At 37.1% G+C, this 17,111-nt stretch overlaps 2 protein-coding genes across 2 annotated transcripts; both read left to right on the forward strand.

Annotated features, from left to right (window-relative positions):
- Positions 1-4,557: 4,557 nt before the first annotated feature.
- Positions 4,558-5,690, forward strand: LOC101296155. The gene is made up of 3 exons (XM_004308739.1): positions 4,558-4,916; positions 5,415-5,553; positions 5,613-5,690. The coding sequence occupies exons 1-3, from the start codon at positions 4,663-4,665 to the stop codon at positions 5,688-5,690; spliced, it is 471 nt and encodes a 156-aa protein (XP_004308787.1). The 5' UTR covers positions 4,558-4,662.
- A 2,442-nt stretch (positions 5,691-8,132) lies between these two features.
- Positions 8,133-14,129, forward strand: LOC101296039 (phosphomannomutase/phosphoglucomutase-like). The gene is made up of 18 exons (XM_004307339.1): positions 8,133-8,209; positions 8,859-9,083; positions 9,371-9,437; positions 9,616-9,796; positions 10,391-10,443; positions 11,112-11,200; positions 11,363-11,599; positions 11,768-11,832; positions 12,052-12,112; positions 12,199-12,316; positions 12,389-12,470; positions 12,580-12,652; positions 12,725-12,786; positions 12,894-12,989; positions 13,164-13,318; positions 13,418-13,514; positions 13,603-13,680; positions 13,780-14,129. The coding sequence occupies exons 1-18, from the start codon at positions 8,203-8,205 to the stop codon at positions 13,888-13,890; spliced, it is 1,857 nt and encodes a 618-aa protein (XP_004307387.1). The 5' UTR covers positions 8,133-8,202; the 3' UTR covers positions 13,891-14,129.
- The last annotated feature ends 2,982 nt before the right edge of the window (positions 14,130-17,111 follow it).

Here is a 17,111-nt window from a genome sequence, read left to right on the forward strand (position 1 = left end):
TCCTCCATTCTCCCATCTTCCTTCTTCCCCGTCAACCAGCTCCACTATCCTTGAGTCTGGCGTTCCACCACTTTCACACCGTCATTAACTGTCTTCAGACCCTTCAGTATCTCACCCTCCTTCCTTTTTCGTGTACGGTCATGATCTTTCACTGTCCCCTTCAAAGATTCTAGCTTTTCTGTCAGAGAACTTCTCTTGCGCAGCCTCCATGGTCTTGTCCCACCCCTGGGTGTAGACTGCAATCACGAAACTTGACAGTGTGGTTCCGGACTCGATCACCGCATAAGAAAGCGACATAAAACTCATTATTTGCATTGTGCGACCCGATAGGAATCGGCGTCTGTGCTCGACAAACACCCGATAGGAAATTACGCATACTAAAAAATAAAAGTTCAAAATGCATACCAAACAGTTGATAGCATGTCTATAATCTCCTCATCATTCCAGACTGAATAATACCATACATAACATATAAAGAGGGACATCCGATGAAGGTTGCCCGAGCCATATATACTCTAACATGTAAAGGCATTCACATAAAGTCTATGTCGTACTTTGACACGTATGACTCCAAAGAGAGACGGTAATGTTGATCAACCTTCTTATTATGAATATGGACCTCTGCACTAAAAAATTGAACTATATATATTGAACACAATTATAATAGGTAAATGTGTGACAACCAAATTAATTAATTTTTTTTAACAAATATAATATTTAAGAAATCTTATTACCTTGAAACCATCCACCCGAAAACATATCTTTATTACATGCAAAATATTCATGTTATAAAAGATTAAAGAGTGAAGTGATTAAAACATTTCAGTTAATATTTTATTTATTTTGTTAAAACCTATGATTAAAAGTGATATGAAATATATTAACTAATTGCAAAATAAAAAAATTACTAACATTAGTTTTGTGTGAAATTTTGTATTTTGCATTTTTCAATGCATTCATCTTACATTATTTATTAACCTATTTCTACGAATTCCATAGAAAATCATATAAGCATTGAGTTCTTATCAGAGTTCGAAGATTTATAAGAAAAAGATTAAGGTTAACATGATAGAATGCTATGTGGCAAGATCTTTGTTGTAGGATAAAAATGTCATATTGTCTCATTCTTGACTTGAACTATTGATAATCGTAAGTTTCGTTCAATTGGTTGTTTTACTTTCATTAGTACTAATATTATGCTTCATGATGTTATAAAAGATTAAAGAGTGAAGTGATTAAAACATTTCAATTAATATTTTATTCTATTTTGTTAAAACTTATGATTGAAAGTGATATAAAACTTATTAACTACTGCAAAATAAAAAATTTCTAACCCTAGTTTTTGTGTGAAATTTTTGCATTTTGCATTTTTCAATGCATTCATTTTGCATTTCATTCATCTTGCATTATCTATTAACCTGTTTTTATGAATTCCATAGAAAATCATATAAGTATTGAGTTCTTATCAAAGTTCGAGGATTTACAAGAAAAAGATTAAGGTTAACATGATAGGACGTTATGTGGCAAGATCTTTGTTGTAGGATAAAAATGTCATATTGTCTCATTCTCGACTTGAACTATTGATAATCGTAAGTTTCGTTGAATTGGTTGTTTCACTAGTACTAATATTATGCTTCATGATGTTATAAAAGACTAAAGAGTGAAGTGACCAACAATGTACGACTATTGTTTCATGTGAAAATATGAGGTTAGTTGTGGAGAGCAAAATGGAAGAGAAGAACATCCACGATGTGTCACCTCTATAAAAGAGGTCTAGAAGAAGCAACAAGTGAGACTGAATGAATGTAGAAGAGAAGTGTTTTGTGGGCGAGAACCTTTTTATTTTTGTGATTTTTGACGACAACAATCAACCCTGCACAATCCGACCGGCCCGAATTCCTCTATTGTACTCGAGACAAACCTGATTCAAGAGACGATAGGGTCTATAACTTTCAAAGGCCCCGGGAGGCAACACCCCAACTCGGCATAGAGCAACGCTGCTGAACAACGAGAAGATCTAGAAAGGCCTAGGCGCAGTTCAATTTTTGTGGAGTGAAAACGAATGGGATGACTCTTTTTTAGTTGACTTTGGAATTTAATCAGTCTACATTGTCCGCCCTGAAAACTAAGTAACTCATTAGTGCCAGGGATTTGGTATCCAAATTTGAAACAAAAATTTGGAGAAAAAGTTTGAAACAAAATTTTGGAACAAACACTTGAAATAAGAATTAATAATTTTTTTTTGAAACAAAACGACGTCATTTTTCTTAATTACCCGCACAACATCGTTTGGATACTAAGATTCATTTAACCTTTCCGCTTTCATCGTCTAGCTTCGTCTTGCATCTTCCCCAACTTCATTCCTCCTCTCCATTTCATTTCATCCATGGCCTGATACTTCTGAGCTGGGGCTTCGTCCATGGCTGTTGTTCTTAACGGTGAAGTCCATATATGTCTGTAATGATCTCAATTTTAATTAGGTTTATTTATCGAATTGCTTTTGTGTGTTTTTTTCTCTGACTAGGATTCTGATTTTGATTATATTTTGGACTACCAATTATATTTCCAAATCAGATTTTCTTTTATATATGTGTAGTTGTTATTTAATTAATTTTGGGGGAAAATATCTGATTGGTGTAGAATCATCTAGTCCCCATCTAGAAAGGAACATGTTGCCCATTCTATTTCATCTCGTTGTTTTCAACAGAATGATTCTTACTTCCTCCAATATGCCAACGCAGCTAAAGTTTTAGTTATTTAGTTATGATGTCTTGCTTCCTTCCAAGTTTATTAAAAAAAAAATTAATCCACCGATCTTTTTTTCGATTTAATCTATCACATTAGTCATACCCTAAGGTCAAGATGTGACAGAATGGTATCAGAGCTATAAGATAAAACCTCGGACTTGTGTTATGGGTCATTGCTTTGCTTGATTGGAATCTTGGTTGCTGAATGATTGATTTTGAGTGTGCACTGTGAAATTGGTTTGGCTGTCTGGAAATTGCTGATTGCTTTGGTTGGTCAAAAGTTTTGGCACTCTGCTCTTTTGAACTATTCTCTCTTTGTTGGTATTGTTGTTGTTTGTTATATATCCTCTTTAGAGGATGGATTGGGTGAACTTTAATCTGAATTGTTTTGTCTTTCATATAGATATAGTCATTCGCGAATCAAGTATTCTTCTGCTGGTTATGTGGAAGAATAAGGGTAGACTTAGGATGTATAGAAGTACGTCTTGTGCGTTACCGTGACACTTGTTAGCAGGTGCCGTGCTAGTCGCTAATGATCAGAATTCAGAAACAGTGACTTGTGCACGCCGAAGTACCAACTTTCATGGGAGATCAGCTTCTTATCATACTAGTAAGGTGAACGTAGTGGTGAAAGCATGGAGTCATTCGTGAATGACAAATGCATAACGTAGCGGCTTCGGTTAGCTCCTGGTTGCAACAGGTTAGGAGGGCTGCAAGTATAGAGTATTAGTGCTAGCCTACACTAATTAGTCACGTGGTTATGGAAGTGCAGCAAAAGGGGATTCACGGATAAAGATCCTCCAAATTTTACAAGAACAATGGCAAGACGGTTGGAGCCTACACTCTGATAGAGGGCTGCTATAGAGAAGACGTCTACTGTTCCTTCTTCTGAGAGCATAGAAGATACGTTCTTCTGCGAATTCCTCACTCCTGCTTCGTGGTGCATCTTTGTGGAGCCAAAACGTAGCACAAGCTACATGAGCATTGCCGCTCGAAAGCAAGGATAGCGAATTTGGTAGCATCACATCTCACTTCTCGGCAGGAGAAAGTTGAGCCTAAGAGTTCAACTAGACTACTTCAACTTTTCTACTATTTGAGTCAAGCGGGAGCAGATTATTGTTAGCTTCATTTCGAGACCACCTTGGTCACTTCAGGAACGTGATTCCATTCGGCACAGATTTTTTTTGATAAAGGCCACGCTTTTGCCACGTGGTTTGCGTGATCATTCGGCATAGTCGTCGGCAGCCGGTGGTTTTTGCAAAATTCTCTGCTGGACTGTTTCAGTTTTCGTTTCTCCTCGCAGATGCAGATTTTACTTCTCACCTTGAGCAGAGTTTAGAAGGAGCTTGATGAATTCTACCTCAGCCCTACAAGGATTATTTACTCAAGGAGTCCGCTTTGATACATGAGTTACGTTCAGCTGTGGCGACATTACTTTCTACTCACAAACCGAAGATCAATTTGAAATGACGATTTGACTCCGAGGAGATATGATTCACACTTACACATTTGACTTTAGGGGTAGCTGAGGTGATTGACTGCTGCTGATGGCATTTGCGTATTAGGGCGACTATCATGATAGTATTCGTGTCGTTTACCTTGTGGTTCGTCATTCTACTAGCAAGTAGAGGAAATAACTCGTTGAAGACTTGATCTTGTGCGGGAGGCAACTGATCATGATCAGCTTATTCAACATCTTATAACTGCTCATGTTGGCCGGAAAGATATGCTGATAAGAGGAGATCACCCGTATGATTTGAAGCAAGGGAACACGTTTTCTATAATCATTGGGAGCTCGCAGGGGAAAGTTACTCGAGCATTACATGCGGTCGATTGAGATCCTACAATAGATCATTGGAGTAGCACAACGTCAAGCACTTCTTCTACAGCTTGCTACAGTTCGTCATGTCCATTAATGATCCTAGGAAGTAGATCAGTTCCATCATGTGTGCTGAGCAGGGAGGATGTCTGTACAGATATCAATGCGACAAATTCTTCATGTGAGGAACGAATACGTATTACATACGTTATAGACCCGGCATTACAGGGAGTGACCATTCCTCTGTTCTACGTTTTGTGGTGGCATCAATGCCTCATCAATGACTTCAAGAAGCTACATGGGACAAACCTCAATGCAAAATGCATCATCTGCGTTACTCACGTTACCAGGTTAGCTTCAAAATTTCGAGGACAAAATTTTTTTAAGGGGGGTGGTCTATAATGATCTCAATTTTAATTAGGTTTTGTGTGTTTTTTTCTCTGACTAGGATTCTGATTTTGATTATATTTTGGACTACCAATTATAATTCCAAATCAGATTTTCTTTTATATATGTGTAGTTGTTATTTAATTAATTTTGGGGGAAAATATCTGATTGGTGTAGAATCATCTAGTCCCCATCTAGAAGGGAACACGTTGCCCATTCTATTTCATCTCCTTGTTTTCAACAGAATGATTCTTACTTCCTCCAATATGTCAACGCAGCCAAAGTTTTAGTTATTTAGTTATGATGTCTTAATTCCTTCCAAGTTTATAAAAAAAAATAAAATTATCCACCAATATTTCTTTCGATTTAATCCATCACATTAGTTATACCCTAAGGTCAGGGTGTGACAATGTCTTATCTACATTCTAACACACCGACACCCAATCACCTCTGTTGATTAGAGTTTACCTCAGCTCTAGCCAAACCTCGACGATTACGATTGAACGAGTGATGAAGGACGTGCCGAAGAGGGCAATCAAGTACGAAGGCTTTGTATTGGTGAAGGAGAGGCGACCATGGATTTCCCCCCGCTCAATCCAGGTGATGAGCTTCTTCTCTCTATCATATGTTGTTCTTGAATTGGGGCTGAAAGTATCTAGCTTCCTGGTAGCGATAAGGAGAAGTTGAACGAGGGTTGGGAAAAAGTAATGGCTGCTGCTAAGGAGAAGTTCTTCTAGACTTCAAATGTCAGTATTACAGAGCAGTTGTAGGCCACTTGTTCAACTCTCGTTGCTCGTGTCCAGAAGGACAATGAGATTGTGCAACACTTGGAGGCCCTCAGATGACAAACGCGAAGGTGGTACTCGGTCGTAATAAGCTGGTTCTCGGGTAAGGAGAAAGAAGAGAAGAAAGAGCTGGAAAACGAGGAAAAAGAGAAAAAAGAAAAAGAAAAAAAAAGACTTTGGACAAATATGAGAAGAAAAGGACTAGGATGAATTAGGAAAAATTAAGATGAAGAAATTTTGAAATGATTGTAATCGATGCTCTGATATCAAGAGTAGTGATTCTAATATTTAAACCAGTTACAGGTTCTAATATTATTTAGTTGTGATACCTATTGTTGTTGTTTGCTCTCTCTCTTTTTGGCTCTATATTATATTTTTGTGTTTCCATTCAAAGTTTTAAACAAGTAATACTAGCTAGCTAGGGTGAAAAACAGAATGTTTTAGAATTTGATTGTTCTATCACCATGCTTGTTATCCTAGAGTGAGTGTATCTTTAGGTTTGTAACCTGCTTTACTTGAATGACGCGTGACTTGACTTTAATTTACAGTTTCTGTATATGATTCTTTTTCCATAAACATATTGTTTGTACTGTTATTATATACTAGTAGAGATTCTTGTGTTGCGTCACTTCCAATTTTATCATTAATATGAATCTCTCACTTGTTTAATAGGTAAGCACTCTGTCTTTTTTTTATCGGGAAGCTGCTTGAACCTGTTTGGGATTCTAGAGAGTTCTTGAAATTTTATTTTTGTAGTTAACTTCCTAACTTCCATATGCATCATTGCCATACGTTGTACTACATTACATTTGTATTTTGCATTTCCTTCATCTTGCATTATTTACTAACCTATTTCATTGAATTCCATAAAAAAAACAAAAAATCATATAAGAGTATAGTCCTTATGAGAGTTCGAGGATTTACAAGGGAAATGCTAAGGTTTAACATGACCGGACGTTATGTGGCAAAATCTTTGTTGTGGAATAAAAATGTCCTATTGTTTCACTCTTAACCTAAAATCCTGATAAACATGACTTCCGCTAACTTGGTCGTTCCACTAATACTAATATTATGCTTCATGATGTTGTAAAAGATTAAAGAGTGAAACGATCATTGTTTGACGTGAAAATATGAGGTTATTTGTGGAGAATAAAATGGAAGAGGAGAAACTCAACAATGTGTCACCTTTATAAAAGAGGTATAGAAGAAGTAACACGACTGAACGACGTAGAAAACAAACACTTTGTGGAAGACAACCCTTTTTTTTTCGAGCTATAGAGAGTTGATATCCAAATTTGAAACAAAAAATTTGGAACAAAAGTTTGAAACAAAATTTTGAAATAAACTTTTGGAACAAAAATTCAAAAAGCCCTAAATCTTTAGGTCCAAAAGCCTAAAGTAAAACGCCCAAGCTCTTTCTATTCCATAGAGAATCTCACCCAACCCAATCAATCCAAGTTCCACCATCAGCATCCACTGCAATCTCGCTGCTGCTGAGTCGCACCTGGCCAACACTTTATTCTCCAACAACCCCTCCTCCCATATCAAAAGACGAAATCAGGTTGTAGAATAACCCAGATTGGTGCTCCGCCGCCAAAACCAGAAGCAAAGCTAACGTGCACAACCTCCCTTGTGGATACCCCACCATCTGTTAGAAGAGTAGAGGCGGAAGCAACCTGATTAGTTTCAAACACCAACAAGTTAGATTCCATGTCCATAACAAATCGAAGGGTAAGTAAAAGCAGGAGTAATACACGAAGAAAACCTCCAAAAAGTTAAGAAGCATGTCAACGAAGAAGGAACTCTTCGTCTCCAAACCTCCCAAGCTAATCGGAATGAGAAGAAGCCCGAGATGTTGTGTCGCTAGAGAGAAACCCTACCAGAGCCATTGCAAAGTCACAGCTTTACCACACGCTTTTTAAAATGTTAAGAATTGCAATAATTAACGACTATACAACTATTTTGTTGAACTTGAGTTTTGTTACAAAAATTCTTAAATATACATGAAATTCAGATTTAGCTACAGCTTATACAGGCTTTTAAGCCTCGTCACTACACACACTTTTTTATTTTATTTTTATTTTTATATTTGCAATACACACACAAACACACATTAACACATACAAAAAAAAAGAAGAAATAAATAGCCAATCAGAGAAGAAAATAAAATAAAAAGTCCTTGATTCAAACCTCGGTTTGTGAAAAATATCCCTTAAAGAAGGGTCATACCTATAAATTGCTCCCAACCTCAGAGCAGTAGCTCACTCGATTACTATTTTTTTTAACCTTCTTCATTAAAGAAAATAAAATAGCAGAAATCAAAATAGTAAAAAAATGGCCAGCTGGCGGGCTCCAAACATAGTGACCAACTCTATAGTTAGTTCCACCATGTTCCAATTCTCATCTATCGGCTTCTCCGCCTTGCTCTGTCCACCAACAAACTCTCAGTTTTCGCTTTACGAAAATGGAAGGTGAAATCTCCGTCCTTTATCTCAAAGTTTTTAACTTTTTAACGATTGTTTTTCATTATTGATTGATTAGTGTAATTAGCCACTGTAAAGTTCAATACTTTGGTAATGGAATTTCCATTTGAACGATTTGAAGTTCAGTTCTGGCTGCTAGATATTGGATGGTTATCAGTTTCTTCTTTGAAGTTAGTTTAGATTAGAAGTGAGTAGAGTATTGATAGAAGATGAGATATGGGCTTTTGGTTGTTGGGTAAATTCTGAACTATGGTTTGCTCACAGTGATATTGACTTGGTTTTGGTATTTGATTCTATCTTAATATGATGGAAACTTAAGTTTCCTCATGATTCAAGTCGATTGCAGCTTTTTGAAGAATTCGACACTTTTTAGCTCACAAAATATACTTTTAGCATTATCTGGAGATGGGTTTTAAGACTCACAAAAACTGTTGCAAGTCGTGTTGGTAAACAGTGTGGTATTCATCTTCGAAACCTCTTTCACCAAAGAAATGGAAACATCTCTGTCTAATAGTTTTGAGCTGGCGAATAAAAATCAACTATCTATACTCCAGTGGAGAGCACCAGCCATAATAAACCATCATGAATAATCTTTTATGACCATGAAATCTGATAAAAGTGCGAAACTTCTATGCAGCAATGTCAGGGAAGATTGTCGAAAATGTTACTGTGTCACAATGCTACCAACTAAGTAGGAAGTTCGACAACCGATATCAAAGGGACTATTGTGCCCCTTTTATGCGCAAAGTGCTTCCCTTACAGCAAGGGAGGTTAGCATGGACTGCCATTCCTTCCATGCAATTGCGCAACTTATCAAAATTCCAGAGCAGTTTTGTAAAGCGAGGAACTGTTCATTGCAATGGTCTGTTCTAGACTCTTATTATCCAGGTTAATATCAGTGAAAAATTAGTGCTCTCGATTTTCTCATAAAACACAACTCTTTCCTGACTACCTTTTTTTGGTATTGAAGATTTATTTTTTTACTTAATTTTATTCTTGTTTGGATGGCCTAGGTTTCAAATGACACTTTAATTTTGGTCTCTTGTCAATGTTTCAACTTGTCATCGTGGTTCTGATCTTTACCATATGGTTCTGTATATTTTACCTGTAGTTGTTTATATATTAACTTCAAATTGGCTTTTCTTGCAGCTGCTGCATCTACAACTGCAGTACCATATCTCGAAAAAGTTGATTTTTTGAAGCTTCAAAATGGCAGGTACCAATGATGCCACCATATATGTTATTATATTTGGCAGGTCCTACTTGTCTGGGTCCTGGGAATTTCTTGCACTCTTATGGTTGCCCGAGTCTTTCTTCTCAGGCTTGTATATTTCCTTTGTTTCTGTAACAAGTGCAAAGTGGTTCTACTTTAATGGACTTATGTTCACATACAGTGATATTCGAGGTGTTGCTGTTGCTGGGGTTGAAGGAGAACCGCTTAATCTGACTGAACCTGTGGCAGAAGCAATAGCAGCTGGTTTTGCAGCATGGTTAGTGGAAAAGAAGAAGGACGACTCTAAATGTTTGAGAGTTTCTATTGGCCATGATTCTCGAATATCTGCACAAAAGTTAGAGGTATGTCCAAAACGTAACAGCATGCTTTCAGTTTGAGGATTGGTTATTTGACGTTATTCATATTGCTTGATTGATTACTCTTTATGTGGTGTACATCTTTCAGCACATATAATATCAGCAAGTATGCATCCAGTGCTTAATCTATGTTAAATATAAGCAATAAATGTTTATACTTATAGTTTCTTAAAAGAAAAGAAAGAACATGCTAAAGTTATAGATGATTGAAAAATTGTACTGGAATTACAAAGGAAATATAGATGTTGGGATCTTGAATTCGATCAAGAGTAAATACTGCAGGATCCATTTGAAAGTGAGGATCAATTTGCCTGTGGTGTTAATCAAACTTCTTGCCTCGTTGGCTTAAAAATGGTTGCAGCGCTTCTACTTCTTAGAATATTATTCCGTGTCAAGATAATTTAGTTTCTGGAACAACCAGTGGTGTAAAAGTATCAGAGCTTTAGACATAGTATAGAATCCTGTGTATTAGAGACCCAATGAAAAGCTTCACACTATTTACTCTAGAAATGTATTCCAAAGTTTTACTATTCTTTCCTTAGTTATTGACAATTTGGTTTTTGAATGATCAACTTCCAGGATGCAATTTCGCGAGGAATCGCTGGTGCTGGTCTGGGTGTTGTTCAATACGGGTGGGTGATGAAAATCTTTATCACATTGTTGATACATACTATTACATTGCCACTTTTTGGATGATAATCATGTTGAATGAAAAAGATCAAGGATGATGGTACGATGATTATGGATGATGGTACGATGTTGATACTCTGGATCCTGGCTGATCTCATTGGTTTAGCTGGTCACAAATGTCACTATCTTTTTTGACCTAGACCAGGAGAGTAGGAACTGAGGTCATTATTAGCATTAACTTGCATCTCTATGCAGATGATTACAGAAGATTTTTGTTTTGATATCCTCATCTTTTGATCCCTCCTAATGTAAGTCTGAGATGATATCACTTGCATGTACGAACTACAGCACCTCTAAATTTAATTATAAGAAGTTTACTCTCCATCCTAAGTAGTTAAATTTGCCTTTATAATAAACTGATGATTCCACTGTTCGCCAACCCATTGGTCAGTCTGATGCCGTGTACATGAATCATACAAGAGATTGTGCTTTGCAAATCATAACTACACTGTAAATGATACAAGGACAATTTGATTCAATATGCTTCATTCTGATTATTTTGCATGTGTGGCATTGGATTCACACACCAAGAATACTTGTTTTACTTGGTATTACTCTAATAGGTAATGTTTCATTGAATATTTTTTTTCCTTTTCCTCTTTATATGTAGATTGGCATCCACACCAGCCATGTTTAATAGCACAATTACCAAAGATGATGGTTTCTTATGTCCTGCAGATGGGGCCATAATGATAACAGGTAAGTCACTCATGTTCATGTTTAAACTATGTGAGTTTTGGACTTCTAATCACTTCTCTATAATTAAAAAGTTAAGGCTGAGCTCTGTGCCGCTTAATGTTAATCATCTACAAGTTTAGTTTCCCATGCTATAAGTTCTAACATACTGCGCTGTTACAACAGCTAGTCATTTGCCTTACAACAGGAATGGATTCAAATTCTTCACAAATGCTGGAGGGCTTGGGAAAGCTGACATTAAAAACATATTAGAGCGTGCTGCAGATATTTACACTAAGTTTACAGTGGAGGGTTTGACAAGTTCAAAAGAAAAGGCACTTGCTTCTGTGAAGAGAGTCAATTACATGGACATATATACATCTGATCTTGTAAAGGCAGTTCGCAAAGCTGCAGGAAATATAGGTACCACTTCTATACTGGTTAAAGTAGTTGAAGACAAATCTCTTTACCCCTTACGTGAATTGGTTATGTGAGTGGTACATGACTTGTTCTTTTCAGTATTAAATATTGGTTAATGCCTTTCTAAATTGATCTTATTTCAATTTTTTTTTTGGTCTTATTTAATCTTAGAGAAGCCACTGGAAGGATTCCATATTGTTGTTGATGCAGGGAATGGAGCAGGAGGATTTTTTGCTGTAAGTCTCTTGCTCTCTCTCTCTCTCTCAAACTTTTTTGTAAAAGTTTTGAATATTACTATGTGGCTGTTTATATTGATAGCTACATCTTCTCTCTCATGAGAGTATAATTGATATTATGCTGGAAGCAATCTAGCTTATGTCCTGTGTTCAATTGTTATTATGTGAACTGATGTGAAATTATAAGATGATACAATTTTTGTTTCAATGATGTCACAGGCAAAAGTGCTCGAACCTCTTGGGGCAGTCACTTCTGGTAGTCAGTTCTTGGAGCCAGATGGTAATATTGAGCTCTAGGCATTTAAAGTTTTTTCTACTCTGGATTCGATTTATTAATTCAACGAACTTTTTTTTTTGTCATTTTAGGTATGTTTCCAAACCATGTTCCAAACCCAGAGGACAAAGCAGCCATGAAAGCTATCACTCAGGCAGTCCTTGATAACAAAGCTGATTTGGGGATCATCTTTGATACAGACGTTGATAGGTAATTTTCTTGTGACCCATGAATATATATCATATTCTATCTTGTTACATCTCTCTGACAAGTGCTTTATAGATCTGCTGCTGTGGACTCTACCGGCAGCGAGTTCAATCGGAATCGGCTGATTGCCTTGATGTCTGCCATTGTTCTTGAGGAAGTAAGATTTTCTTCTTATTGCATTAAGAACTCGACTCAAACTTATGTAATTTGGCTCATATACTCTGGTATGAATCATCAACTTTTTTTTTTTTGGTTATTTTGTGAAGCATCCAAGAACAACTATTGTCACAGACAGTGTCACTTCAGATGGTCTCACCACATTCATCGAGCAGAAACTTGGTATGAGGAAAACTCATAGTATACTTATTTTCTTTTCTATTGAATGTACTGGTAATTACATGTTTCTTGTAGGGGGGAAGCACCACCGTTTCAAAAGAGGCTATAAAAATGTCATTGATGAAGCTATTCGTTTGGTAAGGAAAATGTGTACTTATCTTGTTCAAACTGCTGACAATCTGTGTGAATCAACATAGACGAATCAAGCAAAATCTTGTGTGACTGAAGTATAGATTGCTTACAGAACTCTGTGGGTGAGGAATCACATCTGGCTATTGAAACTAGTGGCCATGGAGCTCTGAAGGAAAACCATTGGCTTGATGATGGTGCATACCTCATGGTAGGTTTTTGATGCATCTCTGCATTGAGTTCTCCTTTACACTATTAAATTTTTGTGATTGATAAGTTCACTCATTGCTATAAATTTAGTCAATTTTCTCATCTTTCTTCATCTTTTCTGGCATGGTTGTTTCTACTGCTGCTGCACTTAATGTTCTATGGCAAATTTTTGCAGGTCAAAATTTTAAATAAACTTGCCTCAGCTAGAGCTTCAGGACATGGTGGTGGCAGCAAAGTTTTGACTGATCTCTTAGAAGGTTTGGAGGAACCAGGTTATTCAGTGGAACTGAGATTAAAGATCAATCAAAGTCATCAAGATCTTCAAGGAGGGTATGCCATTCAATATGCTTATTCTCTCTGAATATTTGTTACCATGTGTCTAGGTGCATGTGTATTTACCTTTATGTTTCTGACGACTCTGTGCTTCAGATCTTTCCGAGACTATGGAGAAGCAGTGTTGAAACATTTGGAAAACTATATTGAATTGCATCCAAAGCTTAGAAAAGCCCCTGTAAACTATGAAGGGGTAAGTCAATTTATGTTAGAATCCACTTTACCATCATCATCTATTAGTTTGTTTTGCTCATGTTTCCCCTATTTGCTCTTGCAAACAGGTCCGAGTTTCTGGGAATGGTGGGTGGTTTCTTCTTAGACTCTCGCTTCATGATCCTGTACTTCCCCTTAACATAGAGGTAACTAAAACCCACCACTAAACGACGACCTGATTTTTGGTTCTTGATTGCCTATAATCATGTCAAGTGTTGCTGACTAATGAAACTTTTTCACTGAAGGCACCAAGCAAGGATGATGCTGTATTACTTGGAAATGTTGCGCGTGCTGCTTTGACGGAGTTCTCTGCTTTGGATACATCTGCTTTAGACAAGTTTGTCCAAGCATCCTAGTTTTTGGTTTACACAAGTGGGGAAGCCTATGGCATCTTCATGTGTGTATCCCTTTTTGTAATGGAGTTTGTTTTGCAGCTTCGGATATAGTTGTTTGGCGCCATAGGGCCTTGAAGATTCTGTCAGACTAATGACACCCGAATACTATTGTACAAAAATCGAGTTTACCTGATTTTGGTTCTATAAGTACACAAACACATGAATAATCAATAATGTGGATTTCTCATTTATAGTTTTCTAGTCTCCGAGTTCTTAGTTTCTCATCACTATATATGATATATGGATTTACAAAGTGCGTCTTAGACTCATTGAGTAACTCAGAGTTGTCGATTTAGTGCAGAATCAGGTAAAGAAAATGGAACATCAGTCATAGATCAGTCTTCAAACATCAACAGCCAAATCAGATGACAGATCTTCACAAAATAATGGAGTCGACAATATGGGATAGTATTTGTAGAAAAAAAGAAGACAATATGGGACAGTACGACAATGAGACTCCTCATTCTCATTATTAACATACCGATCATGGCTAGTAGCAGTACTCTTAGCCAGTTGTAGCTACAAAATGGAGCCAAGATACTCGTGTTTGACTAAAACAGATTTGCCCTAAAAAGACAAGAACTAGTGCTGAAACATTTGGAAAACTATCTTGACTCAAATTCAAAGCTTAAAAAGGCCCCAGGTTAGGGGTAAATCAATTTATGTTAGAAATCACTGTACTCTCACTGTCACTTTAACCATAATATGGGATCGAGTAAATGCGGTTTTACTGAGGACTTGATTAGATGTTTATCTCAACTCCAGTCAATCACCAATCTATTTATATAAATAATGGGAGTCGAGATGAGCCTCCTATGTAGGCAAATTTCCTCTACCCGATTAAAAAAAAAAAAAAAAAAACAACCAACACTTGGTTGGATAGCAGTAGCAAGACATATGCCTCACACTAGCTAGGGTTCAAACGGTATGTTTCGTCTAAAAATATTACTCCTACTTAAACTTGGAAACCATAATCCCAACCAAGAAAAGAGAAGATAAAGCCTAACTCGTCGCCAAACCCTAATTTCGCCGTATATAAAATCCAACCGTCATTGAGTTACGTTGGCCACAGATCTGGATCTCGACACCTCCAGTTTCAACCATGACCATGAACATGCTAATGAAAGTGATGCCGATATCGGATTTGGACCAGAACGATTCCCGACGGTGGAAGAAGCCAAGATATGGTTACGAGCAGCATCTCTGGGACGATGGTTATGTCTCGGTTTCATGTATGTTCTTTTGATTGGTTTAAATTTTAGTTTATGGTAATTGTTTAGGTATTTATGTCACTGTTTCATCACTTTCATGTATGTTGTTTGGTTCAATTTTAGTTTATGGGAATTATGATGAGATTTTGGTTGTAGTTTGTCCGCAATTTAGGTTGAGCAAGGACAGCTGCGTGCTACTCGATAATCAAATATATGATGCATGCATGAGCCATTGTTGAATTCTATACCTGAATTTTTATGTAATAGGCAGTAAAACAATTTGTTTGATTTTCATTCGGAACAAATTAACAAACAGAAAGTTGCATTTTGCGGAGAACTTATTATCTAATTGGTTTATTAGACTTGTGCCTGTTTATCTATTTGTTGATGGCATCGGGATCAATAATACCCCATCCAACATTTTGAGGATTCCTTTTTCTTTTTTTTTGTTCGACAGTTCGTGAATGGTGGGAATTGTGTAAAGAGAAAGATATCGAGCAGTTTGAAGAACCATCGGTGCAACAACAAGAGCGAAACTACGGGCGCTGGCTCCCTCGCCACATTCGTGTATGTCCTAATAATAATGAGCTTGCTCCTTCAAAGAGAAAAACAACGTGTGTTGATACTACTAATGACTCTCATGCACAACCTTCTACTGGTTCTGCCGTCACGGGTTGCAACTGTTGTGGTATCACCCACAGGCGTCAACATTGTCCAAACCGTGCTCCAGAGACTGAACCAAAATCTGCTCTAGTTCATGCCCGACCTAAGATTAATCCCAAGTCTCACCCTACGTAAGCTGTGTTTGCTATGTTATGCCCTAAACCCTAAACCCTAGACTCCTTTTGATGTTATATATTTGTATGAGAACTGTGCTAAATATATATGCGACCAGTCCTTCACAGTACTAGCTAAGAAGCTAGGTATTTAATGTCAATGTCAATGGTGCTAGCGTAAACCCTGTCATTCTGTCTGTTATCTTGTATTGTGCGATTTCTGATGTTATATCGCAATCTGACGCTCTGCCATAGGATAACCTGAACTTTTGCCGTCTCCCTAAAATGAACTTGCAGAAGTCACTGATGCATTGCAATGCTCTTTGGCCTCGGTGGTTCCGGTTTTCCCTTGGATTGTTCTGCCGGTACATCTCTGTCATTTGTAGTATTAGTTTCGATTCCTTAAAACAAAGCAGAAAAGGTTCCAGGAATCTAGAGCCAATTGATGGACTAGACTAGATCGATCGTCCCATTGAATGTCTTTGTGCTCAGTTGTTAACAGTGACTCACTGTTGATGTTGTTTGACATTCACAAAGTTTATCCAGTTCTCAGAACTCATCAATGCCGATGTACGTACTAGTAGAAGCTAGCCTGCAAAGTTCCTGCAAAGCTAGCGTGCATGGACCTGATCGATGTATATACAACTGGGAATAGCTTGAACGAGAATATCAGAGATGCTGTCACGCTCCCTCGCTCTTGGATTAATCACAACCTAACGATCATCTTATATAAATGGTTGTTGTTGAATACTTGTAATCACTGTTGAATGTGGTGCAAGTCAAAACGAAAACAAAGAATAGGTTAACCTTACTAAAACACCACAACATAACAGGAAAAGAAACTTTTTATTTTTTAAGGTTATCAACAAATATGCAGTTACATAGTAGCAACAAGCATTTAGGTTGTACGTTGTTGCTTCTTTCAATTTTAGACGTTACTATTGCTTAAAAACTGCGATAATTACCGAGATCTACTTGGTGTGAACGTTATTATTTGTTGCCTAACTCAAAACAAAGCATATTTTCTTTTCCCCAATGCAACCATAGCAAGCCTGTTGTTCATGCTTAGCTCCCTGTTTCTTCTTCGGAATTCGAGCAATCCAGCATCATTGAAAGCTTTTAATTAAGCCTTTGCATTGCACACTAGAAGATCGTGAAGGCATGGAACAAGATAGATACAGTCCATGATGATGAT

This window comes from Fragaria vesca, linkage group LG7 (genome assembly GCF_000184155.1).
Source record: "Fragaria vesca subsp. vesca linkage group LG7, FraVesHawaii_1.0, whole genome shotgun sequence".
NCBI lineage: Eukaryota > Viridiplantae > Streptophyta > Magnoliopsida > Rosales > Rosaceae > Fragaria > Fragaria vesca.

Coding starts and splice junctions, on each gene's coding strand:
- LOC101296155 (XM_004308739.1), top strand. CDS start 4,663: ATGATCCTAGGAAGTAGATCAGTTCCATCATGTGTGCTGAGCAGGGAG. Junction 4,917..5,414: donor TGCGTTACTCACGTTACCAG/GTTAGCTTCAAA, acceptor TCTGTTGATTAG/AGTTTACCTCAGCTCTAGCC. Junction 5,554..5,612: donor TTTCCCCCCGCTCAATCCAG/GTGATGAGCTTC, acceptor GAAAGTATCTAG/CTTCCTGGTAGCGATAAGGA.
- LOC101296039 (XM_004307339.1), top strand. Junction 12,990..13,163: donor ATGATGGTGCATACCTCATG/GTAGGTTTTTGA, acceptor AAATTTTTGCAG/GTCAAAATTTTAAATAAACT. Junction 13,515..13,602: donor CCCCTGTAAACTATGAAGGG/GTAAGTCAATTT, acceptor TCTTGCAAACAG/GTCCGAGTTTCTGGGAATGG.